Source organism: Apostichopus japonicus, chromosome 22 (genome assembly GCF_037975245.1).
Source record: "Apostichopus japonicus isolate 1M-3 chromosome 22, ASM3797524v1, whole genome shotgun sequence".
NCBI lineage: Eukaryota > Metazoa > Echinodermata > Holothuroidea > Aspidochirotida > Stichopodidae > Apostichopus > Apostichopus japonicus.
Genome location: NC_092582.1, coordinates 12,417,232 through 12,439,665, shown reverse-complemented (window position 1 = coordinate 12,439,665; position 22,434 = coordinate 12,417,232). Strand labels below are relative to the sequence as shown.

The 22,434-nt window shown below is 38.7% G+C and overlaps 1 protein-coding gene across 2 annotated transcripts in view; it reads right to left on the bottom strand.

The window, feature by feature from the left end:
• LOC139963519 (N(G),N(G)-dimethylarginine dimethylaminohydrolase 1-like) overlaps nucleotides 1-22,434 on the bottom strand; it is an 89,172-nt gene extending 66,738 nt beyond the window's left edge. Inside the window, exon 1 of one of the 2 annotated variants that reach the window (XM_071964356.1) lies at nucleotides 21,819-22,434. In XM_071964356.1, the coding sequence (XP_071820457.1) occupies nucleotides 21,819-22,121 (303 nt within the window). In that variant the 5' untranslated portion in view covers nucleotides 22,122-22,434. Of the gene's footprint in view, nucleotides 1-1,810; nucleotides 2,741-21,818 lie in introns of those variants that run through there. The other variant, XM_071964355.1, reaches the window with a different exon arrangement.

Genomic DNA, 22,434 nt, shown 5'->3' with positions numbered 1-22,434 from the left:
AACCAGAAACTCAAAGCATCTTGCTCTTTGTCACTATCACATGTAGTTTGTCCAGAATTGAACACAGCATCCCTCACTGTCTGCGGAGAAATTGGTCGGGATAGCCGAAACAAATTTGGGCCAATATTCAATAGAACTGCATATTCATAGCATCTGTATCCATTCCACTATAGTGATTGTAATTAATCTGGTTAAATATGGTAACTTAGAAATGAAACTTAGTCAGCTACAAAGACACAGGACTTCATAAATGATTAGAGGTTCGATCTAGGTGGTTGTTTTACATCATGCCAAGTATAAGAATGTGGGATTGAGAATGGCCCTTTGAATTACAGCTCACTTTCTCTTCATGTTGCTGACAGGGTAGAGTGAGGGAGGATGGGGAATAGTTGTAATTTGGATGACCAAATTATGATAGAAATCAGTGGTGTACCCAAAAGGTGGAGGGAAGGGGTGCATCAGGGATCAGTTGTTCATTATTTTGAGGCCCATGGCCTACTCTCATGAGAAACACATTCAGAATATGTTATAATCAAAGCTAACATGTGGTACTGGTAGTTGGAAAGTCCATAGACTTTACTAGTGGCTACAAGTAAGCACATGGTAGTGCATCATACAAGGGCGGCGGAAGCACTTTTAATCTGGGGGGGCACCGACATCAAAGGGCACTTTGCAGAAATTCGATTGGACTGATGCAGCCTTTTATTTAGTACGGTACCCTTTATAACTCTTATTGTATTATCTTATTTGCGTATACACATCACTCCATCAACGCCCCCCCCCCTCAAGGAAAATATGCATACTGGCACTGCAATATCCAATGTGCAAAGTGGGAAACAAGGAACAAGTTTTCTTTTTGAGACAAAATGAGATGAAATCATGTTAGTTGCTAATGTAGGAATCTTCCGAATTAGAGTTTATTTCTTGTTAATATCTTAACACATTTTTTCCATTCGAAATAGCTTTGAGTTTGACCCACAGAAATTCATTAAAAGTCAGGGGCGTAGCCAGGAATTGCAAGTTGTATGCACGACTATCTGAGCGGAGCGCCACCATCGGTTGGCGCGGAGCGTACAAGAAAATTTTTGGTTTTACAAACCCCTCAGATGGCCGGAAACGGCCCTTCCCGAGTGTTCATTCTGGTTCCCTGGCCACTTGCTAACTTGAGACACCTCAATTTTTATGTAGAAAAAGGGCACATTTTTAACCTGAGGAAAAGTGGGGGGGCACGTGCCCCCTGTGCCCCCCCGGTTCCGCCGCCCTTGGCATCATATTGCAAGAGACTGGGGACCCTCTAAAAAGTGTCTAAAAGCACACTTTCTGCATAAAGCTAGAACAGGCAGGGATGTCGACACTAGATACAACTGTACTAGATGAGCCTATAATTTTAGTTGCATGGATGTTATTCACAGAGCTGTTTTACTCAGTTCAATTGGCGAAAAGTTGAGAATAGAGTTTAGCTGTACGGTAACCAATCCGTGTAAAACCATACATTCGTTTTAAGTGACATTTATGTTATCGAAAACTACCTTAATCTTGATAACAACATTATTGTAGGAATAAATGAGCACTTGGCAATAAGCTTATCTTTAGACATTTGCTTGAATTATCATGCTACTTTCGAGCTAAATACGTGGACAGGCTAAGCTACCCTTTTTAACATTTTCCAACAGACTGATTAGTAATTAGTTAGAGAAAAGTAGAGCTTAGTTATACATGTTATACGTGCGCTTCGGTCATCTAGGAGCCTAACAACCTAGTGTTAATAAAACCATACATGTTGAAGTCATGCATGATAGTCCTTCCCTACCTCCTCTTCCCACTGATCGTCTGCTACGGGCGGCCTAGGTATAAATGCAATGCCATCTCGTACGACTGCCTTTCGATCCAAAAATAAAAGCAATGGCTTCGTCTCGTCTGCTTCTAACTCAAAAAGATTTACTTTCAGTTTTCTAAGAGTAATGATGTATCGTTCGTGTTGCTTTCTTGCTAGTTCTAGATCAAATTTAAGTCCATTTCTTTTTTCTACTTCTTCCTTCGCACTGTCCGGTATCCTGCACACCAGACCCGCCGTGTACTCAAAAGCGGCGGGACATTTCCCCGGTAGAATATATGTTGAATCATCCAGTGAGTTTTTAGATTTGCTAGAATTTAATGTTATTGACCCTCCAAACATAGTGACGGCAGTTTTCTATCTTCCCTCTTGGGTTACTCCTGACACAAATTTTCGTTGCAATATAATCCTCGCTTCAACAGTGAAATATCCTCTTGTGAAAGATATAAAACTTAAAAATAAAATGATACATCCAAACGAAAATCAATTATTTGTCATTTCCCATAAACCACGGTAGATGCGCACGAAAGATAATAATACTTGCGAACTTTCATTACAAACGTTTACACAGCTTAGCTTCTTTTCTGTTTCATTACCGCCTCGACAATAAAAAAAAATCTCGCGAAGTGCTCACCGGTTACCACTTAAAATGCAGGCAAATTACACTCTTACAGGCCAGGCTTCCACTTGCGTACTGAAGCGAGACCAGATCTTCCCGTCTCTGATATCCTCAATTTGTTTACGTGCGGCAGAACGCTTAGTATATAAAAACCTTGTTATTATTGTCTGCTGTGTAAGGCCAAAATGGACTCGTCCATTCGAACTGCTGGCAGTTTCGATGTAGATAACTTGATAAGATACTATTACAATAACACTGAGTAATATTGCTAATAGCTAGCCCGGGAGAATATCATTTTGCCATTTAGACACAGAAAAATCTGCTTTTCTACTCATCTCAGGCAGTATGGTGTTTGCTCTCTGAAACGCATGATTATGTGTTGCTTAATCAATGCACATTTCTTTTTATTATAGGCTTACGCATACATCGGAAAACGTTTACTATCTACCAACGATGAATGTGTTTAAGTAAAACGAGTGTAAATTGGCGCGTGCTGAATTGTCAGAACTTGGGTATAAACAAATATCACTTTTGATGTTTCTTTTTATTCTGAGCAAATGCTCTTTTTTTAATAAGGTGAGTGACATTTATTCTTAATCTCTTTGTCAATAACTTTTATGTGCTTTTTGCACTCAGATATTATAGCTTAGAAAATATTAATTCGGTCAACATCATGACTGGATGGAAAGTGCATATACAGACTCAAGTTGAATCGTGATTCCTGCATGGCGGAACTAGTGTTACTTAACGTTAAATCGCTTTGCACAGAGGTTTTCAAGCAACGTAGAATTAATGTTTTGGCACATAATGCAGAGGAAGGTGACGAAATGTTGCGTTTTACTGCTCGGTAAGGTAAGAAATCTCTGCATATTCAGTGGTACCCCTATATGCCGGGAAAGACATGTCTATAGTGACGAAGTAAAACGTCAGATAAAGTATTATTTGAAAGAAAGCGCTCTCCGTTCAGCTGAGACGATGTAACTCTGTTATAATATTGGATATAAAGTTTTTCTACGCGTCTACGTGAACGCAAATCTCTAACGATACTTTACTCGTACCTAACTTACGTAAAGTATACCTAACCTTAAGTCTGACTTTACTTGTTGACTTTTCGTTGAACTTTTGGCGAATTTCACCAGCTTACCCCACTTCTGTCACCATTGCGATTCACTTCAATCGAAACAGATAAACTTGCCAAACGTAGATGTAGTGAGCTAACATTTGCGTATTCCCTTTAATATCTGGGTATAGTACTCAGAAGCTTTTTATGCTGTTGGGTTATTGTGCCATTTTGCACACCCTCGGCCGAGCAATCTGAGACTAAATTTCTGTCCAAAGTTCTTTTTCTAACGAATCGTTGAAAGGGAATTTGCAGAAAGAAAAACAGATATTCTAAAGTCGCTATACTGCCTGATTTGTCTAGCTACTCTAAAACTGATAAAAAACTTCCACAGAAGCAGTATATACCTCCCGCTCTAACACGTACCTCCCATGCTCGTACTGTGCCCCGAGCATCAGGAATTTTGGGGTGACTTGGCGCTTTATCATTGTACCGTGAAGAAAGTCTCCCTCCATGTGCAACGGGGCCTTGATTAAAAATATTGCAAATAGCATCAGTTTGCATGGTGACCATGTTTTATAAACCATGGCGTACACTTTCGTTCAGGTTGAATTCATTTATATATAACCTAGTATTGTGTTATTCAAATACACGGTTTGTTGTATGTAGGCTGTAATTGCATCATTTAACATCTAATGCACACAATAAACAGTATGCATGTGTACGGTGTATCAGTGCGGAACAGATGTTGAATCATGGTTGAAAGGGTTTACAGAGACTGAAGTGAAGCCATTCAAGTCGACCTATATATAAGTAAAGTCTGATGACACCAGTGGCGTAGCAAGGAACGATGTGGCCAGGTACATCAACGGAAATGGGTACCCCAAGGAGACTTTACATTCACCCAAACCCAACTATACGTGGTTTGGGCTTGTGTAAGATATTAGTTTTTTATTTGGCACCTCTAAACACCCAGGTATGGCACTCTCGTGCTTTCTCTGTTGAAGACAGTTTTCGTTTGAATTGCCATGATGGAAGGTATCGTAAGAGAACTGAAAGGACTGCACTGAATCGTATGTAAAGACGTAAGGAAATTACTCAAATTTTCACATTATGAAACTTGTCTTCAGCCGACTAGAGGCTATATTTGTCGGTCATTGACACCGGGCCTGTCTGGAGCCTGTGCCCCGGGAGTGTCGCACTGCAGTACCGGCCTAGTTATATCAGAGATTTGTTATGGAAACAACTCCCTGGGTATATCAGAGAGTTTTTATGGAAACAACTCCCTGGTTATATCAGGGAGTTGTTATGGAAACAACTCCCTGGTTATATATACGCCACTAGATGACACAAAAATCAGTGAAAACACTGTTTTGCTCAGTTCGTGTGAATAAACCAACATCTAAGAAAACTATCAATACCATGAAAGGAATAATGCCAGACCCTCGAAAAACAACGCTGTATTATTGTTGTTGCAATTTCCAAAGTATTCACGGCAATTTTAGCAAGTCACCTTACGAACGATTTTCGGTTCATCGGGCTTATTACCTATATTATCCAGTAATAAACAATTCGGTTCGAGTTCTTATTTTCCTCTTAAGTGGAGTAACATCACATTAATAGAAGAGCTCAAAGGGACTCCATACACCTAAGACCTTCGGACTCGAACCAAAGTCTGTCATTAGAGATTCCCGAGGAACCTCGACAACAACAAGTGTTTGATATACGACAAACTATAGAAAAAAATATATATCAGGCAATGCAACAACATGCAGAAAAGACTGGCTGATGCGAATTTGTAAACAAATTCGCGAGAGCAAAGAAATGTAAATGACAGCATGTATGATGCAGTCAACAGAACCAAACAAAAGTTATACAAAAAATATTTTACAGTCTTGAACTACTTGTTGTCAAAACTAGTAAAAGAAAAGTGTTCGGTCGTTGTCCATGTATGTCTGCTGTGATAATTGTTTTAATTCTCAAGATATACCATACAATTTTTTTTCCACCTGTTCTATATAAAAAGGGCCGAGCCAGGATTGCTCCTGAATTGATTGCAGGAATTGATTCCTGATCAGTCACTTGGTGATATACTTTTGAGGTTAGAGGTCAGAACGACCAAGCTGTAAAGAGTATTCACCATTCTTGGACAAGATCTTCAGTGAACAAAATAATATATTTAATAGATCCTTGGTTTATTAGATTAGACTTGTTCAAGCCCTCAAGAATAGAATGGCTATACAAATATACATCAAAATGCCACTCTAATACTACGTCACGACTGACTCAACTTGAAGGCCCTATATACATGCAGCCGATAAGAGGACACAACGAGCGCATGCGCAGCATTCCCACTACCACGAGTCACGATAGAGGAAATTGAAAATCGTTACAACATGATGCACATGGATTGACATTATGCATGCTGCGGACACTCTTTACGAGGGTGACAGGTTGTACGGGTGATTCGTGACATTTTAATTCAAGAGAATTAAAAATTTAAACAGATCCGCATTTTCCGCCTGTAGTGTTATAACGAAGGTGAGGTGTCTAACATCACTGTTCAGTTCAAATTAAGCAAATGAAGAGTTGCATGTAACTATGGATAAGGTGACATATCATACTCTTTCGAGTCCTGGGAGACAAGAACTTGAAGTGTACACACCAAAATAAAACATCAATTTAAAAAAAAAATATTAATAATGTGTATAGGCATACTTTATATGCTTTCCCTCTTCCCAATCGTAAGGAAATCTATAGAGTTATCATTTGAGGTTCAATATGTTGAGACTATAGTGCAATAAAACCAGGATAACCCTATATATGTTATACTAATTGATGCAATTTTTGGGTTGATTGCATAGTAGAATTTGCATAAATCAGAGCAAAATGTACCAAATTTAGTAAATGCATTATAAGCACTTACACTCAATAAGTGTTTATCATTTAGACAATGCATGTTTGTTCTTACACAGCTTGATTAGTTAATGTGAATATTCATCAATATAGCATATTATCGTATGGTAGGGTGGGATGGGGTGGGGGCGGGAACTGCCAAGCAACGGCCTACACCAGCCCACATAAACACCATCTGTAACCTTCTCAGCCACTGCCTTCCTCAATGTGAAGAAAATAAATCATAACAATTTTCTCATGATATATACCATGCCAAAACAAAATCCAATCTGCCAATATGGGATTTCCTCAGCCAAAATTGGTCTCATTCTCCTTACAAGGGGGGCTCCCCCCCCCAACACACAACCACAATTCCCGTCCACCTACATTTGGAGCATGGATGTCGATAGATAGCACTGCTCACGATTATGACCCGAGATGAAGAAGTTCATTCGTATATCACTACTGAAGTGTACGGAATTAGGTGGCAAAAGTTATCTCACTTAGAAGTACGTCTGATCCAGTGTAATCCGCTGTGTTCGTGGGAACTCTTAACCCTTTCGTGTATACATATATCGAATAGGTTTTACATTATAATGTGTCTGTGTCTCGTTATCTCGATCCTTGATCGATAAAATGTGTTGGCTTTTATCTTATCTATATGTGTATACTTGATTAATTGATTTAGGGAGGCATGTGTAATATTTTAATTAGCACCAGGACGTGTTGTAATAGCTATTTAGTTGGAAGCAGTCTCAAGGTGAGAGACTGAGGCGAGATAACGCTTAAGATCGCTTTTAACTCATGACTTGTTTGATGAGAAGTGTAATATCGAAAAGTGCTCCTTTTCCATAAGAAATTTCCCTTTTTGTTAATATAAAGTACCATTTCTACATTTTTTAATATATAGTGTTCCTTCTCGTAAATGAAATTTTCTTTTTTTTATTTGTTAAAACATAAAGTGTCATTTAACAATTTAGTCGTGTATAGGCAGCGTCGGCGTATGAAATAAATGCCTACATATAAGTTTCTAGGAGCCCCAAGGTTGAAGGGCCCCCGAGGAAGAATAAATCTTCGGGAACAATTCGATGCAAGACATACCATATTTCTATGTTCGGGTGTCGCCTGCAAAACCAAATAAGAATGCAGCCTTTGGTGTACTATAGGTGAGGTTGTGATGTCTTAGAGACTCAGAGATTTGAGGTAATTTTGTGGTTGCCACCTGAAATCAAATTCACAGGTCCCGTCGTCCCTCAAAGTTCGTACACCCCCTCCCCACCCCCACCCAAAAATGAAAGCCTCTTCCGTCACACCTGCTGCATGGGAGCTGATCCAATCATGAACGATCAAAATAGTCACGTGATCAGTGGTATTCTTCGATAAATCTTGTCATTACATCTAAAGATTCACCATAATTTGACCTCATCATTTGCTATGGTTGCATGCGTGTTCGTATATATGTTTGTATATATATATATATTATGCTTGTTACAGTATATGTTGATATTAACTGTACTTACAGTCTAGATTTTGATAATTTATTATTAAATGGACGGAGTCCTCATCAATCAATGTGGCTTGACATTGCCAATAAGCTATCATGTACAGATCATTACGCAATTAGATCACCTGAATAAACACAGAATCAATACAGGGAAATAAAGACTGTCATGGCCGCAAAATATTATAACGTGTGAACAATCACTCATTGTAAAATATTAAGAGCAAAATTGTGCCTGACTGACTTCAGCCTTGAATGATTGTTGTCCTTTATATTGATTAAGAGTTTAAGACACAATATATAGGACTGAGAAATATTAAACTAAAATAAAAGCCCAAGTAGCAGAGAATACCTGAAATTCGGCGGGCCAAAGTTTGTGTGGAGGTCATTATCGAATTTGCCCATTTCAAGAGCATTCTCGCATTTTGGCCCATTGAAAGGTAAATCTATCGAAAACAAATCGAGGCACATTAGAATCACGATCAGCATGCAACGTTTATTGGACTAAACGACAGATATGAACACTAAATTATGCCTATATATTTACAAGGTGATTATATACACTCTGGGTACAACACAAAACATTGTCCACATTTTTCGGTAACTATAATGGACATTTATATGGAAATTTAAATTCACGAAAAAGTGAGTTTTTATCATTATTATTATTATTATTATTAATATAAATATGTAGTGGTTGTCTGATGATATATATATATATATATATATATATATATACGATCCCAATTATATATATATATATATATATATATATATATATATATATATATATATATATATATAAATAATTGGGATCGTAATATAGATATATATGTATAAATATATGTAATATATAATATATAATATGACATATCAACCCTAGTCATCCTTGAACATCGAATACCGTGTAGTACTTTAGTATACATAATATATGCAAACGAGTCATGCGCATTTGAAAATTCGAGCAAAATACTCAAATTGTCCTTGACATTTTCCTCTTCTTATTTTCCTTCTTTTATTTTGGTTTGTACGTTTTTTTCTGATAATATTTTCACCCTAGAAAGAACTTGAGCTATTTTAGAGTTCCGTCCCAAAATGATTGCTAAAACTATATTTGTCATTTTATTGAACTGGAATGCGTATAACGCAAAAAATTATATTGCAAATCCCGTAAATGTATAAATATAGACATATATATAGATATATATATATATATATATATATATATATATATATATATATATATATAGATATATAAAACAACGCCTCCATTCCCCCTTGACGGAAATAATATATTGCTCATTTGGGAATAGAATCGATAGCCCAAATCACTGTGTCTTACGTCATGCTGACGTCATTGCCGAGCTACCGATCAAATTGAACGATTGAATGATACATATATGCCTATAAGAAATATATAGACACAAGACAATTCCCATGTAAAATTAACAAAAAATACTACATAAAATCAATATTTATTTATTTAATTTTTAGTTGCAATGCTAAAAAATGTACGAACAAAAGTCTACAGGTCAATTTTGATTTGCATTTCGATCATCTATGCGATGTGTATGTCTTCGTTTTCTTCGGGTTTTTTTTTTCTTTTCTTCTTCTTCTTCTTCTAATTTGTTTCATTGCTTTTTCTGTTTGTTTTTGGTCACCTTTGTCGCGAATCCATGAATATTACTCTACCAGTCCAGGAAATGATACTGACAGAAACAATCAACACGAAAATCAGTCATTTAGGGAGCTTGACAAAACGGCGGACTAAATTGAAAAGTAACGAGCCGATTTTACTAAGAATACCAGTGAAGCAATATGTTTAGATTCCGATCGCATAATCGAAATGAAAAAAAAAGTCGAATAAAAAATTGAAGAGTTGTTACATTAAATGTGAAAAGTATAAGTGACAAAGACTATATGGTGACAGTTATAGGGATTAATATTACATCTAAAGTAATGTTCGCGTTTTCATATATGTAGTACGTCTAATTCATATGGCATATAAGCTATATTATCTCTCTCCGAACTTTCTGTTATGAGTTGCGTTATGAGCAAAATTAAGAAATAATGTAGATGTGCCCCCTATACTCTCTCTTATGACTGCCTCCGTTGCTTTGTCACTTTTCGCTGGTATAGGGAGCATGGTCCCAATATGCAACCTACCAATGGCCTTGCAAACGGGAATGAGACAATAAAGGCTCGTGCATCCTTCCTTTTGTTAATTTACAGCTCGGCATGCAAGAAGACCCCCAACCCCTTCTCCATACCCGGCATAAACTCCACTACCCATCACATCGAATATAATGCAGGCGTGTTTAAGTGTTTAATACTATAGTTTATCAAGATACCATGGAACATTTGTATATTTCTGAGATGACATTAAATATAGTCAAATTTCCAACTTTCAGCTGAGCATAAAAGAAGCCTGTGTATTTGACGTCAATGGGGTTCGCTGTACAAGTGGCACTTACTCTGTTGAAAGTACATTCCCTGGCACTTGGGAACCTTTTGAAACTGGTCTTCCCTGGTAACACCCGACACGACATATATAACAATCTTCACCTTTGACGGTGTTGATGTAAAGAGGGTTCAATAGTTGAAAAGGCGCCGAGCAAAACAAAATTGCATTCGTGCCATTGTTAGTGTAACATTATCATTGCTTTCATGTTTTAATTTCGTGTGGGCAATGCATCATGTGATACTACATCTCGTCAAATCTAAAGCACAAATGGCATCTAGTTTCAAGTTATTACTTGGCTCTGACCACGTATGTAATCAATAAACTGAAGGTTAGATCCGCAGGTTTGCTGACAATCTCCTCTTTAGCGGTCCTCGTGTACATGCGCTGTATTCGTTGTTTACATCAGGGAGTTGTTATGGCAACTCCCTGATTAAATCTTGTGCAAGTCTTCAAACAGTGTCGTATGGTGATGTACGAATCGAGGGCGCTCGCACCATTTGGAAATAGTGCTCTGTTCGAAAACTGCCAACCCACAACTTACAGCTGAAGCGATTGAACGGATAAGTTTCAAATTAAGGTTGTTACAAAATAGCAACGACTAAAACTTTTGAATCATCTACATAATATGGCCTTCAGGGCGTGACGATATTAAATTCTACCAACTGCATTTCCAAATACAGGTCCTATCATATCATAACATGAAAGATAATTCAAAATTATATATCAAACGTGATCTTATATATCTTTATATGCACTATACGGTATATCCGACACACATTTGTCAATATCACTATGATATCACATCATTCTATATAACGATCTGCTACATTTTATGCTGCCTATTAAACTGAACGAATGAGAAGGACCTTCAAAACATGCTTAATTCGAAGAGATATTCACATTATTGCATGGCTTGCGATATAATAATAAGAAAGTCAGCAATCGATTCATTCCCTGCTTACAATTTAGTTGGTTTGTTTACAATAGACTTGAGCGGAAGTTCCATCCGTACAGCTTAACAAAAAGGACCTTCAACAATTTGCATCACCATATATATATATATATATATATATATATATATATATATATATATATATATATATATATATATATATATATATATATATATATATATTCAATCGGTATAATGGGTTTATTACCAGCACCACCACCCCCCTCCAACCCCTCTCCCCCACCTCACCCCACCCCGTTCATGATACCCTTCTGTATCATAACACTAAATATTTACATATATATAGGATCTCAGGCTTAAACACTCAATGTGGGTTGTAAGGTTACGGTTCACATATTATGTAATTGAGCATTATGCATATTGCTCATTCCCTTCGGTCTACCCGTGAGACCGAGATATAGGTCCGGGTCACATCATTTCACGCCGTTTGATCAAACAGTTGTTTCATAAGATGACACTTTTCATTCCATATAATTACATATGAACCACGAACATATATGTTGAGAAGGGTGAAAGACCTACAATGACAGAAACACAGCTAACTGTGAATATAAATTGTCTGGCCATGCGAAATGGACGAACTATATGATCCACGTCTGATTGCGTTTACAAATTTGGCACTTTAATCAGACATTGCCAGAGGGGCCAGGGGATACATCCCCAGGGCTCGGGGTTAATATGATGACCCGATAATGTTTTTGTCCCCAGGCCCGACCTAGAACTTGATGGTTTGACTTCAAGGCTGACACCAGTTATCCCTCATGAATGCATTAGGGCCTGAACCGGATTTGTCCAACTCTTACACGGATCTCATGGACTGGACTTTTCTCCGAATGAATAAAACGAAGTATAACAATACAAGAAAATTACATTTACAGTGACCTTGTTTCCTGTGAAAGTATGCTCAAAAAGCGGTGAAATCGTGGACTCAATCTCTTATATTGACTTTCTTCTGCCATCAGTTCAAAATTTTACAAAGAATAGTAGTAGGACTGGGGAGAGGTGGGGTGTGAGGAGGGGGGGGGGTGGGGATTTGGTTAGCATCATGATTGATCTATAGAGTTCATAGGGCAAAATATGTCACCAAAACAGACCTAGCATTGTTCGTTTCAGGTGGCAAAAGTCTACAGATGTGGAATGACGAAATTCTTTACTATTTTCGAACCTCTGGACATATATCAATCAGTATCCATGGCCAAGTTCGGGTTATGATGTCCGCAGATAAAGCTTGAGGCCGATTTCGAATCCCGGTGGAAGCTGGAAGTTTTTGTTACTGTTCTGGATTTCCAAATATATAGATATATATATAGACAGATATATAGATACTTAATCAGCTTATCTTTAGACGAATAACAGTCTGTTTCGTCTCGCCCTAACTCCATCATACGTGAACATGTGTGAACAATCTACGCCGTTGGAGATTAACACGCGTGATCCCGTTACGCTAAGGAAACTAATTCACTTATCGCATTGTAAACTCACAAGTATGTCAAAACGGCCAAATTTCGTCGCGCACTTCTCACTCACTCTGACGGAACAGGATTTTGGCGAGTAATTTAATTTTGGCAGTCGAGCCCGGCGGCAAGTCGACTGGCCTACTTTCTTTTCTCTTTTTCTCTCCTTTTTTTTTTCTTTTTTTAATTCCTTGCGACTCGCTGAGATAAAGTGTGATGCCCTGCACAGTACGATTGTTTTTATTCGAGGAAAAATCAAAACTGTGCTCTCCAAGAAATTGGCAACTACGTTTTTCAAGTCAAGCAAGGCTGACTGGTATACAATGAAGTGCCCAATTTTTTTTTTTGGGGGGGGGGGGTGTCATGCCCCCGACCTCCATTCCCTACATGGGAGTCGCATTCAACAAAACAATAGCCCGCACATCAGGCTTCAGTAGTGGGATTTGTTATCCATAACGGTTCATGCACCAAACAAACCCAGATGGGGATTTGGATTTCCACCCTCCCCCCGCCCCCACCCCCTCCCTCTCCGAAATACTTTATCTACCATTGCAATATCGCTTCATAGTATAGCCTACGTTGAATTCAGCCGCACGCTTGTCATGTTTACTACTTCAGAAAAACAAAATTCAGTTCTTGTAGCCTTCTGTACGCGACACCATGATGACAGTTTGAGATACTCATAATTTTTGCCTAATTGACATATTATATACCCAGCATTTTTATATTCATAAACGTTGATGGGGCTAATTACATACTGATGGCGCCATTCTGCTGGGCAAAGAAAAAAGGAAAATGATATAACTTTATAAGCGTGGCCAATGAGTGCGTTAATTGCGAAAAAAGTGGACAATATAAGGACTGAAGAAATTTGTCTTGCTCTTTTTAACGTGTGAATTATTTCTCTGAAAGTCTTCCATTGCCGATGCAGCTTGTTACGATACTTGGTTGTTGTTTAACCTTTTTCTTCTTATAAATTATTTATATACTGTGTATCATACTCATCCACTCGGTTTTCCGTTATTAATTTTCTGAAACAATTATTTATTGTGGTTAAAGTTATTGCACCCTGCAAAATTCCTTCCAAACTATGAAATTGAAAGGAAAAACAGAATCATAAAAAGTCGTGTAAGACCATATTTCGTTGGAATCAACCAGCTTGGCTGGCATAAGTCTTATCCTGTTATATTCTAAGTATAAATGTACACAGTTTTGTATGTTTTGCCAGAAAATAAAATTAATAATCCTAAAACTAAGTCTTGAGACCGGCTTCTTCTCTTTTTTTTTCTTTCTATATTTTCCTTCTTTTATTTTTTTTAATAAAGAGGCTTAAACTGAACAGATATACCGACGACATACAAATTTAAAATCTCAGTTACCATGACAACCGTCCAAAATACTAATATCGAAGTTTTCCAATTACACTTTCCCATCGACATGTGTCGTCAGGTGTAAACCAGAAAAGGTACATTTCATCAATTGGAAAGCTGACGTCACTTGTTAAACAGATCACAGCGAAATCAGGTAACGAGATTACGTAACGCGTGTATATACTACTACTGCTTAAGAAAGTACTTCGTTCATTGAAGCTGTAACATATTTCACTTCGAAGCAGCGTTTTCATCAACATCACCAACACCATCATTATCAGCACCACCATCCTCACCACCACCACCACCATCATCATCATCCTCACAACCACCATCGTCGTCGTCTCAATCACCCAGATACTTTCCATGGTCTGATATTAGTATTGATCATACAAGCTAGAAAACACCTGTTCAAAACTTTCGGGTGTTTTTTCTTCTTATTTATTACTTGAAATGGGTCTGGTGCTGATATGTTGCTTTGCATTGCAATTTTAGTATTCAACAATATCGACAAAATGAACTTGAAGTCACGCAGACCTTTAAGAATGCGCACATAGCTCACTCTCTTTACTTCCAATTTCTCTCGTCCAATCAGTGATCAAGAAACTGTCGTCCGTCAAAGTCATTCAAATTATGCGAAATGTTGTACGGTACAACATTGTTGTACGGCACGGTACGCTACATATTCACGGCATATATATGGCTCCCAATAATCGTCGAGATTGGAATCGAACTCAATCACGGGTTTCTTCTCACACCGGAACTTATCCATTATACTATATCTCCCAATACTCCAAACAATTACGAATTCCGCTAGTGGCAAATCTCTCGTGGAGAATCTATGTAAGCCGGTTCGCACATGGAAGTTTGCCCCACATTCAGATTTAGTATTACAAGTCGTCGTTCCCAAACCGTAAGTCTTTTCCGAAAGTTTCGAGTTGGTAATGACAGCAAACTTTATACACAAAGGTCACAATATTCTCTAATACATGCACTTAAAAAAAGGACAATTTCCACGGATACCAGAAAAGTCTGGATGAGGTCAAATATAGAGCGACGTAAAGTTGTTCTCCACAAACGTCTCTTTTTTGGAGGGGGCAGGGGAGGAAGGGAAGTTTTCATTGTTGCGTTGAATGGAATTTGTTTACCAGTTTACTGTGATCGTAAGATTTGTTTTAATGTTTCTTTTTAAGTGCATATCATCATTATGTCACACACACACACACACACATATATATATATATATATATATATATATATATATATATATATATATATATATATATATATATATATATATATATATATACACTTCTTTTGGAATACATAGTGAGACAAGGAGCCAAATAGCTATAGTTGTTTGCTGGTTTTCGACCTAGTTATTACTGCATTCATAAACAACCGATCAATATGAACATTATATATATATTTTTTGCTAATCTTCAATAGGCGCTAAACATTTGTGGACCACGCCATACTTCTCAAAGTCGCGGTCCTCCATTCTTCCTTGACCCGTACGACAAAACAAAAGTAGACCAAAACAATTCGCTCACTGAAAGACCGCATCATGCAAGATCCCTTATATGATAATATTCTGAAAACCAAAAATGATGGGGTACGTTTTGTTCGCAGCTCAGCCGGGTTCCATATAGTATTTAGTGGCGCTAGTTCAGATTAACGAAATACAAAATGAATTTTACTGGTAGCCTTTACTGTCAGGTCAGGGAGATGCAGATGTATTTTCTCCTTCTCCGGACATATTGTCGACAATTTTACAGACAAAAGAAGTGTAAAGGTATCTTGGAATGTGCAAGTAGCATGATAAAGGGGCCATTGTGAAAAGCTGTACCTAATCCACGTGCAGTAACACAACATACCTACTCCCGCTAGAAAATTGGATACTTTATATTACATAGGAAATCAAAACAGATCAAATAGTTCTACATGCGCATTCTCCATCTGTTACGTTGAATAATCAGGTGCGTATCCAGGGGGCGTTGGGGGCGCGCGCCCCCAGGGTAAGGAGAAGAGGAGAGAAAAAAAAGAGAAGAAAAGGGAAAAGGAGGGGGAAAAAAAGAAAAGGAGGAGAGGAAGGAAGGGAAAAGAAAAAGAAAAAAGAGAGAAAAAGGAAAAAAGGAGGGAGTAGAAGATAGCCAAGACCTCGGGAAAAGAAAGAGGAACAGTCATAGTTAAAGCGCTGATCCCTATAACATACACAGGGTAGCCAGTGACAGATCAAGGATTACGGAGGGGGTGTGCGCCTCACCCTACCCTTACACCGACAACTCCATTTTTGACGTTTCTATTTTTCCTCTCTCACTAATGTATCTATATAAATACTATATATGGTCTATCATAACGCGTGTGTGTGTATGGACGCCTTAAACAATTGTACAATTGTGCTATATGGAACCAACTGTGGCTGGTCTTGAACTCGACCGAGTCGTCGGGGTACATGACGCATTTCGGGAAGGAGGCGACCGCCCCCCCCCCCGAGCAAATTTTCTTTATGACATCGCTAGTTATTTCAAAATAGACAATGCTTAGATGCAACTTACAAGGCCTGGGAAGTGTCATTTCCAGCGATCTGGGAGGCATTTTCGGCCAAAACTTTTCTTGTACGCTTCGCGCCAACCCATGGTGGCGCTTCGCTTAGATAGTTTGCCTACAGGCTTCGCCCTCCCTTGGCAATTACTCGCTACACGCCTGTTCGAATTTGTAAAGCAAAGAGCAGATATAACATCATATCAGTGAGCATTGAAATGCATGTTCCACGATGAACAACCTCAAAAAACTGTCTATGTGTGTAGTTAAAGGCGTAGGAGCCCAATTGGATTTGGGGGCTGTAATGACTTGCCCGAAAAAAAAAGCCAAATTTTTTCGCGCGCTTCGCGCATGTTCAGCATATCAATGCCAATATCATATAAGCAAGCATCGGTCATTACAGTGCATGGCATCGTGTACCTTACGGTCCGTGAAAGTTGCACAGTATACCGCTGGATGCTATGTAAACAACGAAATGTCTTATGTAGATGGAGAAAAATCATACAGATCCATTTATGTCAAAACTCTCTTTTACAGTAGTAATGTCGGCCAAGCTTAGAACTTTATTTTAATTACCAAGGAGATAATTTTTAAGCTATTCATTGCTATTTATTTTTCTTTCAGTAGGTGCCCGAAAAAGATGGGGAAAAATTTGGTTGCGGGGGGGGGGGGGGCGGCTGCAGCCACCGCCTCCTACGGGACCTACGCCTATGTGTGTAGTGTTCGGTTTCGATATACCTGATATCGGAAATATCTGCTATTTTTCATTTCCTTCAACGAAGTTTTATAATAGCCATTATAAGAGGTTGCAATATTTCTACACCAATAAATTAACTGTGTCTGAATTTTCGAAAATTTCCTGACCAACATTCTTCATCATACTTTCCTCTACTCGTGCAACTTTGACCTGTCTGTTAGGGGTTCAAGGAGGTTTTTCTATATTGCTTGTCCATAGATTGAATTTTGTGCCACATTATGGGTATGTTTTGAAGTGATTTTATTCACGAGAAATGTGAATTTTCAAATTCTCAACAAATATTGGGCTTAAAACCTTGAAAAGTGGGGCTTTCGGATATTGTGGGCCGTGACGTAGAATCACCTACAAAAGCAATGATCCATAGGACATGCAATGAGGTCGAACATGATGTGTGACGATCTTCAAAAAGATTATGGATGGAAAAAACTTTTGGGAAATACTTGGTTCTCAGGCAAAAGTGTACATCTGGTTGGTCATTTTCAAGCCCGAGATGTGCTATTTCCGGTGATCTGGGGGGTATCAACCAGAAATTTTCTTGTACGCTGCGCGCCAACCGATGGTGGCGCTCCGCTTAGATAGTAATTCGCGCCCCCCCCCCCGGGTTAGAAAATCCTGGATACGCGCCTGATAATGAACATATTAACACAAGTACGCCCTATATACAGTATTTATAACTGTAGGGCATACAAAGTCTTAAGTTATACGTCTTTCATCTTTTCCCCTTTTCACGGTTTTGAACATTTTTCGCGGGTCGTTGAAAAGGTGCTCGCGGGCGGTACTTTGCCCACCTTGGCAAACCTTGCCACTTTCTGGCCGTGTAACAATCATTCAAGTTATACCAGGAGGCAGTATTGATATGGCAGCCTCCTGGTTATACACTTGCCATATTCTGTAATATATTTATATTATATTTATTATTATATTATATTTATATTCGTCGCATTCCCCCCGCCCCTAGAAAAAAAAAGTAAAATAAAATTAGCTGATAACAAGCCTTACATGTTAATGACAACAATAACATGATCGTAGAAAAATGGGTTTACAAAATCTGTAGATTTACAATGAAAATGTTGAACAGCGTATGAGTAGGCTTATACATATATAGTTATATGTTTCTTTTAAAACCCACATGGCCTTTACTAGTTTTTAACCTGCGTTGAATATTCTCTGGTGACAATACAGGTACTGCAACTAGTAGTAGATTAATCAAGTTTTGAGTGGGTGGTAGGACAGTGTGTTCTTAAAGCCCGCCGCACACTAACCGACTGAATATGACCACTCAACTCGACGGTCGTTTCGTGGATAATCGTGGATAGTCGGGTAGTGCACGTATACTTTACGAGTACGAATGATCAGCAGTTTGGCAAAATATTTGAAGCCCGCCGCACACTGGCCGACTGATCAGCGCACACAGCGACTGTGTGCTGTTATCGACCGGAGCTCGTTCAGGTCACATGCAAACTTAATTCTTACCCCGTTATTGGTTACATTTGTTAAAACTGTGCAATTCTAGTCATGCACGAAAAAACAATTTTTTCGCGACAGAAGCCGACCCGACTTTAAACTGGTAAAATCTTGATCAATCTTAGTTTAAAACACACGTAGACTGCCCGACTATCCCATTATTTTTCACTGTTCTCTCAAATAAAATTTTGCATAATTCTAGCAATTCTTAGGACATCTACAATATATTCAGGGTCAGACTTACCACACACACCATAAAAGACCACCCCTCCTCCGTCGAAAGTGAGAAACACTGTCCTTATTTGGATACTGGGGGTGATCAACGATGCATTGGGCCACAAATAATGATCCATACTATTGAAAGTCACACTACTCTATACAGGGGACAAACTGATACCAAGTTGGAGACATAACATATTTACTCAAATGGCGCGCGATAAAAAATATACATAGCTCGATCGGTACGCGTAATTTTTTTTCCTAGGAGGGTTAGGGGTAATTATCATATATAGGCGTATCCAAACCCTAGCGCATGCGTGTTACTCGTATAAAGTTTATAGCTAGTAGTAGTAGTCGTACATACAGTGAGTACGACGCGATTCACGTTTTGCACACATATATACGTATATGCGTTCGTGCAACAATGGAGACCTGTTCGACTGACAATCCTTGCGCCAATCTTCAGCTGGAATCTCGCCCTAGATGTAAAGTTACTCGATACAATTGCATTTACTAAAGTAATTCTCTCACCCAGATTTTAGACACAATGTACGGATTTCATCTGTCGTCATCATTGTGCGCGACTGACATTAATTTAATGATTTGGTTAATATTAATCTGCTAGCCTACATTACATGTATTTCTAGCTTCACGGTAAACTTTAATGTTACGGTAAAGTGTAACATGTACATGGTACTAATATAGTAGGCCTACATACAAACTTAAGCCTGCTTTTATGAACTATCAGTCATTCGGTACTTTATCTGCTTTGCATCATTGTTTAATTGTACAAATGAAAAATAATTATGTGATGATATTGAGGGTGACGATTTGATCGCGCTTTAATTTGTATTTCTTTCACTTATTTTCTTCAATTCTCACTTGGTAATCCTTGGCCAAAAAGGCAAACTGCATTGTAAAACTGTACAGCGGAGATCTATTGCGTTGTACAGCGTACATACTGCCCACGTACACCCGGCCCACACATGTGTATTGCAGCGAGCGATGAGTAACGAGTGTCTATGGGTAACACGCATGCGCTAGGGTTTGGATACGCCTATATATGATAATTACCCCTAACCCTCCTAGGAAAAAAAATTACGCGATCGGTACCGCCGAAGTGCGAGGAATTGTATCAAACAATCGCCTTCGAGGATAGTCCAGAAGTTTACATTTGAAAAGAAACGTATTATGCATCATTGTGGAATTTGCATTCCATTTCTATGTAGTGTATTCGACACATTGAAGTTGGCACGTTGTGCAGCAGAACAAATTTGTAACAATGATTTTTTCTTCAAAGCTGAATTACAATTTCTACTTCAAACTGGGGTGCATCGAAATATAACCGCCATTATAGCGTGGTTAACTTTACATCCCTTAGTTAAAGTTGGAAACCTATCATATCAAAGGTAAAAACAATAAAGTGAAACATGAACTAAAATAAAACATTTTCTTATCAGTGGGCAACTATGAAATGAAACGTGTTTGATTCAAGTTCACTTATGGTAAAAAACTGTAACAATTTATATCTCGAGAAGCGGCCATGCAGAAAACTGGACGCAAATTTCACCATCATTCTCAGAATGTCTTTCTCTTTCATCAGATCAAAATAATGTTTCCTCTTGACTATCCTTTTAATGACTGATACCAGGGAGTTGTTATGGAACAACTCCCTGCGGACCCGGCTCCGTGTTTTACCCTTCTTCAACCCCCTCAAATTTTAGAGTATATAAATGCGCAATCTTGAGCCATTTCACGTCCATTTCTTTTGGTCAGGCGACCCACATGGGTGGGTAGATGGTCGGCACCAACCCAGCCCCCAAGGGCGGCGGAACCGGGGGGCACGTGCCCCCCCACTTTTCCTGAGGTTAAAAATGTGCCCTTTTTCTACATAAAAATTTCTAAATAAATAAAGAGTTTACAAAGCGAAACCCACGTCGAATGAAATATTTCGGGAAGTTTTAAATGTTTACTATACCACAGGCGTAGGAGCCCAATTTGATTTTGGGGGGGGGGGGGGCTGTAACGACTTGCCCGAAAAACATTACCAAAATTTTTCGCGCGCTGCGCGCGCGCGCGTTCAACATGTTAATGTGCATATCATATAGGCATGCGTTGGTTATTACATCGCATGCCAATAACATACAATCATTTGCCGTGTTATAACCCTCCCAAATTGGTTATAATTATTGGCAAAGTCGTTACAATAATAATGATCATAATAATATCAGTTTAACCATTGAAAAACACATAGAAAATTGTTTTTCTTTCAGTATTTTGACATATTTCATTTGCTTTCATGCATGTATCGATCGCGTGTGCAGGGACTTGGACTTTATAATGATTTTCCAATTTCCCAATTGCACATTAGATATTGCAGTGCTAGTATGCATTGTTTACTTGAGGGGGGAGGGGCGTTGATGGAGTGATGTGTATACGCAAATAAGATAATACAATAAGAGTTATAAAGGGTACTACATATCAGGCTGCATCAGTCCAATCGAATTTCTGCAAAGTGCCCTTCGACGTTGGTGCCCCTCCAGATTAAAAGTGCTTCCGCCGCCCTTGCCAGCCCCTCCCCGGGTTCCCACCCCATCCTATCAATCTTCCAATATTTGAACGATAGGCCTAACTGATGATGAAGGTACATAATCTTAATCTTACTTCAGGACGACGAGAAGGGCTGCCCGGACAAGTGATCAAAGCTACCCCATCCACCACCACGGCACAATCCTCCACGAAGCAACAATCTGGCAAGCTTTCGTCTGCTTCTAGTACTTCTACGTGAAGTTTCAGTTGATCCCTCATAACACTCTGGTACGCTTCATGGTGTTTCCTGGCTTCCTCGAGATCGACCTCTCCCAAATCCTCAGTTCGAAGAGCTTCTGCTTTCAAACTGTCCGGTATTCCACGCATTACAACTGCATCGAAAGTGAACAACCTTTCCACTTCTGTAGCATCAGCCATGATGTTACTGTTGAGACCGGTTAAGCGAACTAGTGTATGTGTACAAGGAAAGTGATGTTTTACCTGCCCGATTGCACTGTTGGTATATATTGTTCACACACAACACAGAACTTTGTACTTTGAACTACGGTTATATAACGGACGTGAAATATCTTCTATAAAGATATCTTGATGTATGAGTGAAATTTCGTTGATTGTGAAATTGTTAAGAGCCGTATGTTTATGAAACCCTTGAACCCACTGATACTGTTAAAGTTAAAATTAGTTCCTATTTGATGACTGTAGCAGTAAACGTGTAGTCCTGCAGTGTGCG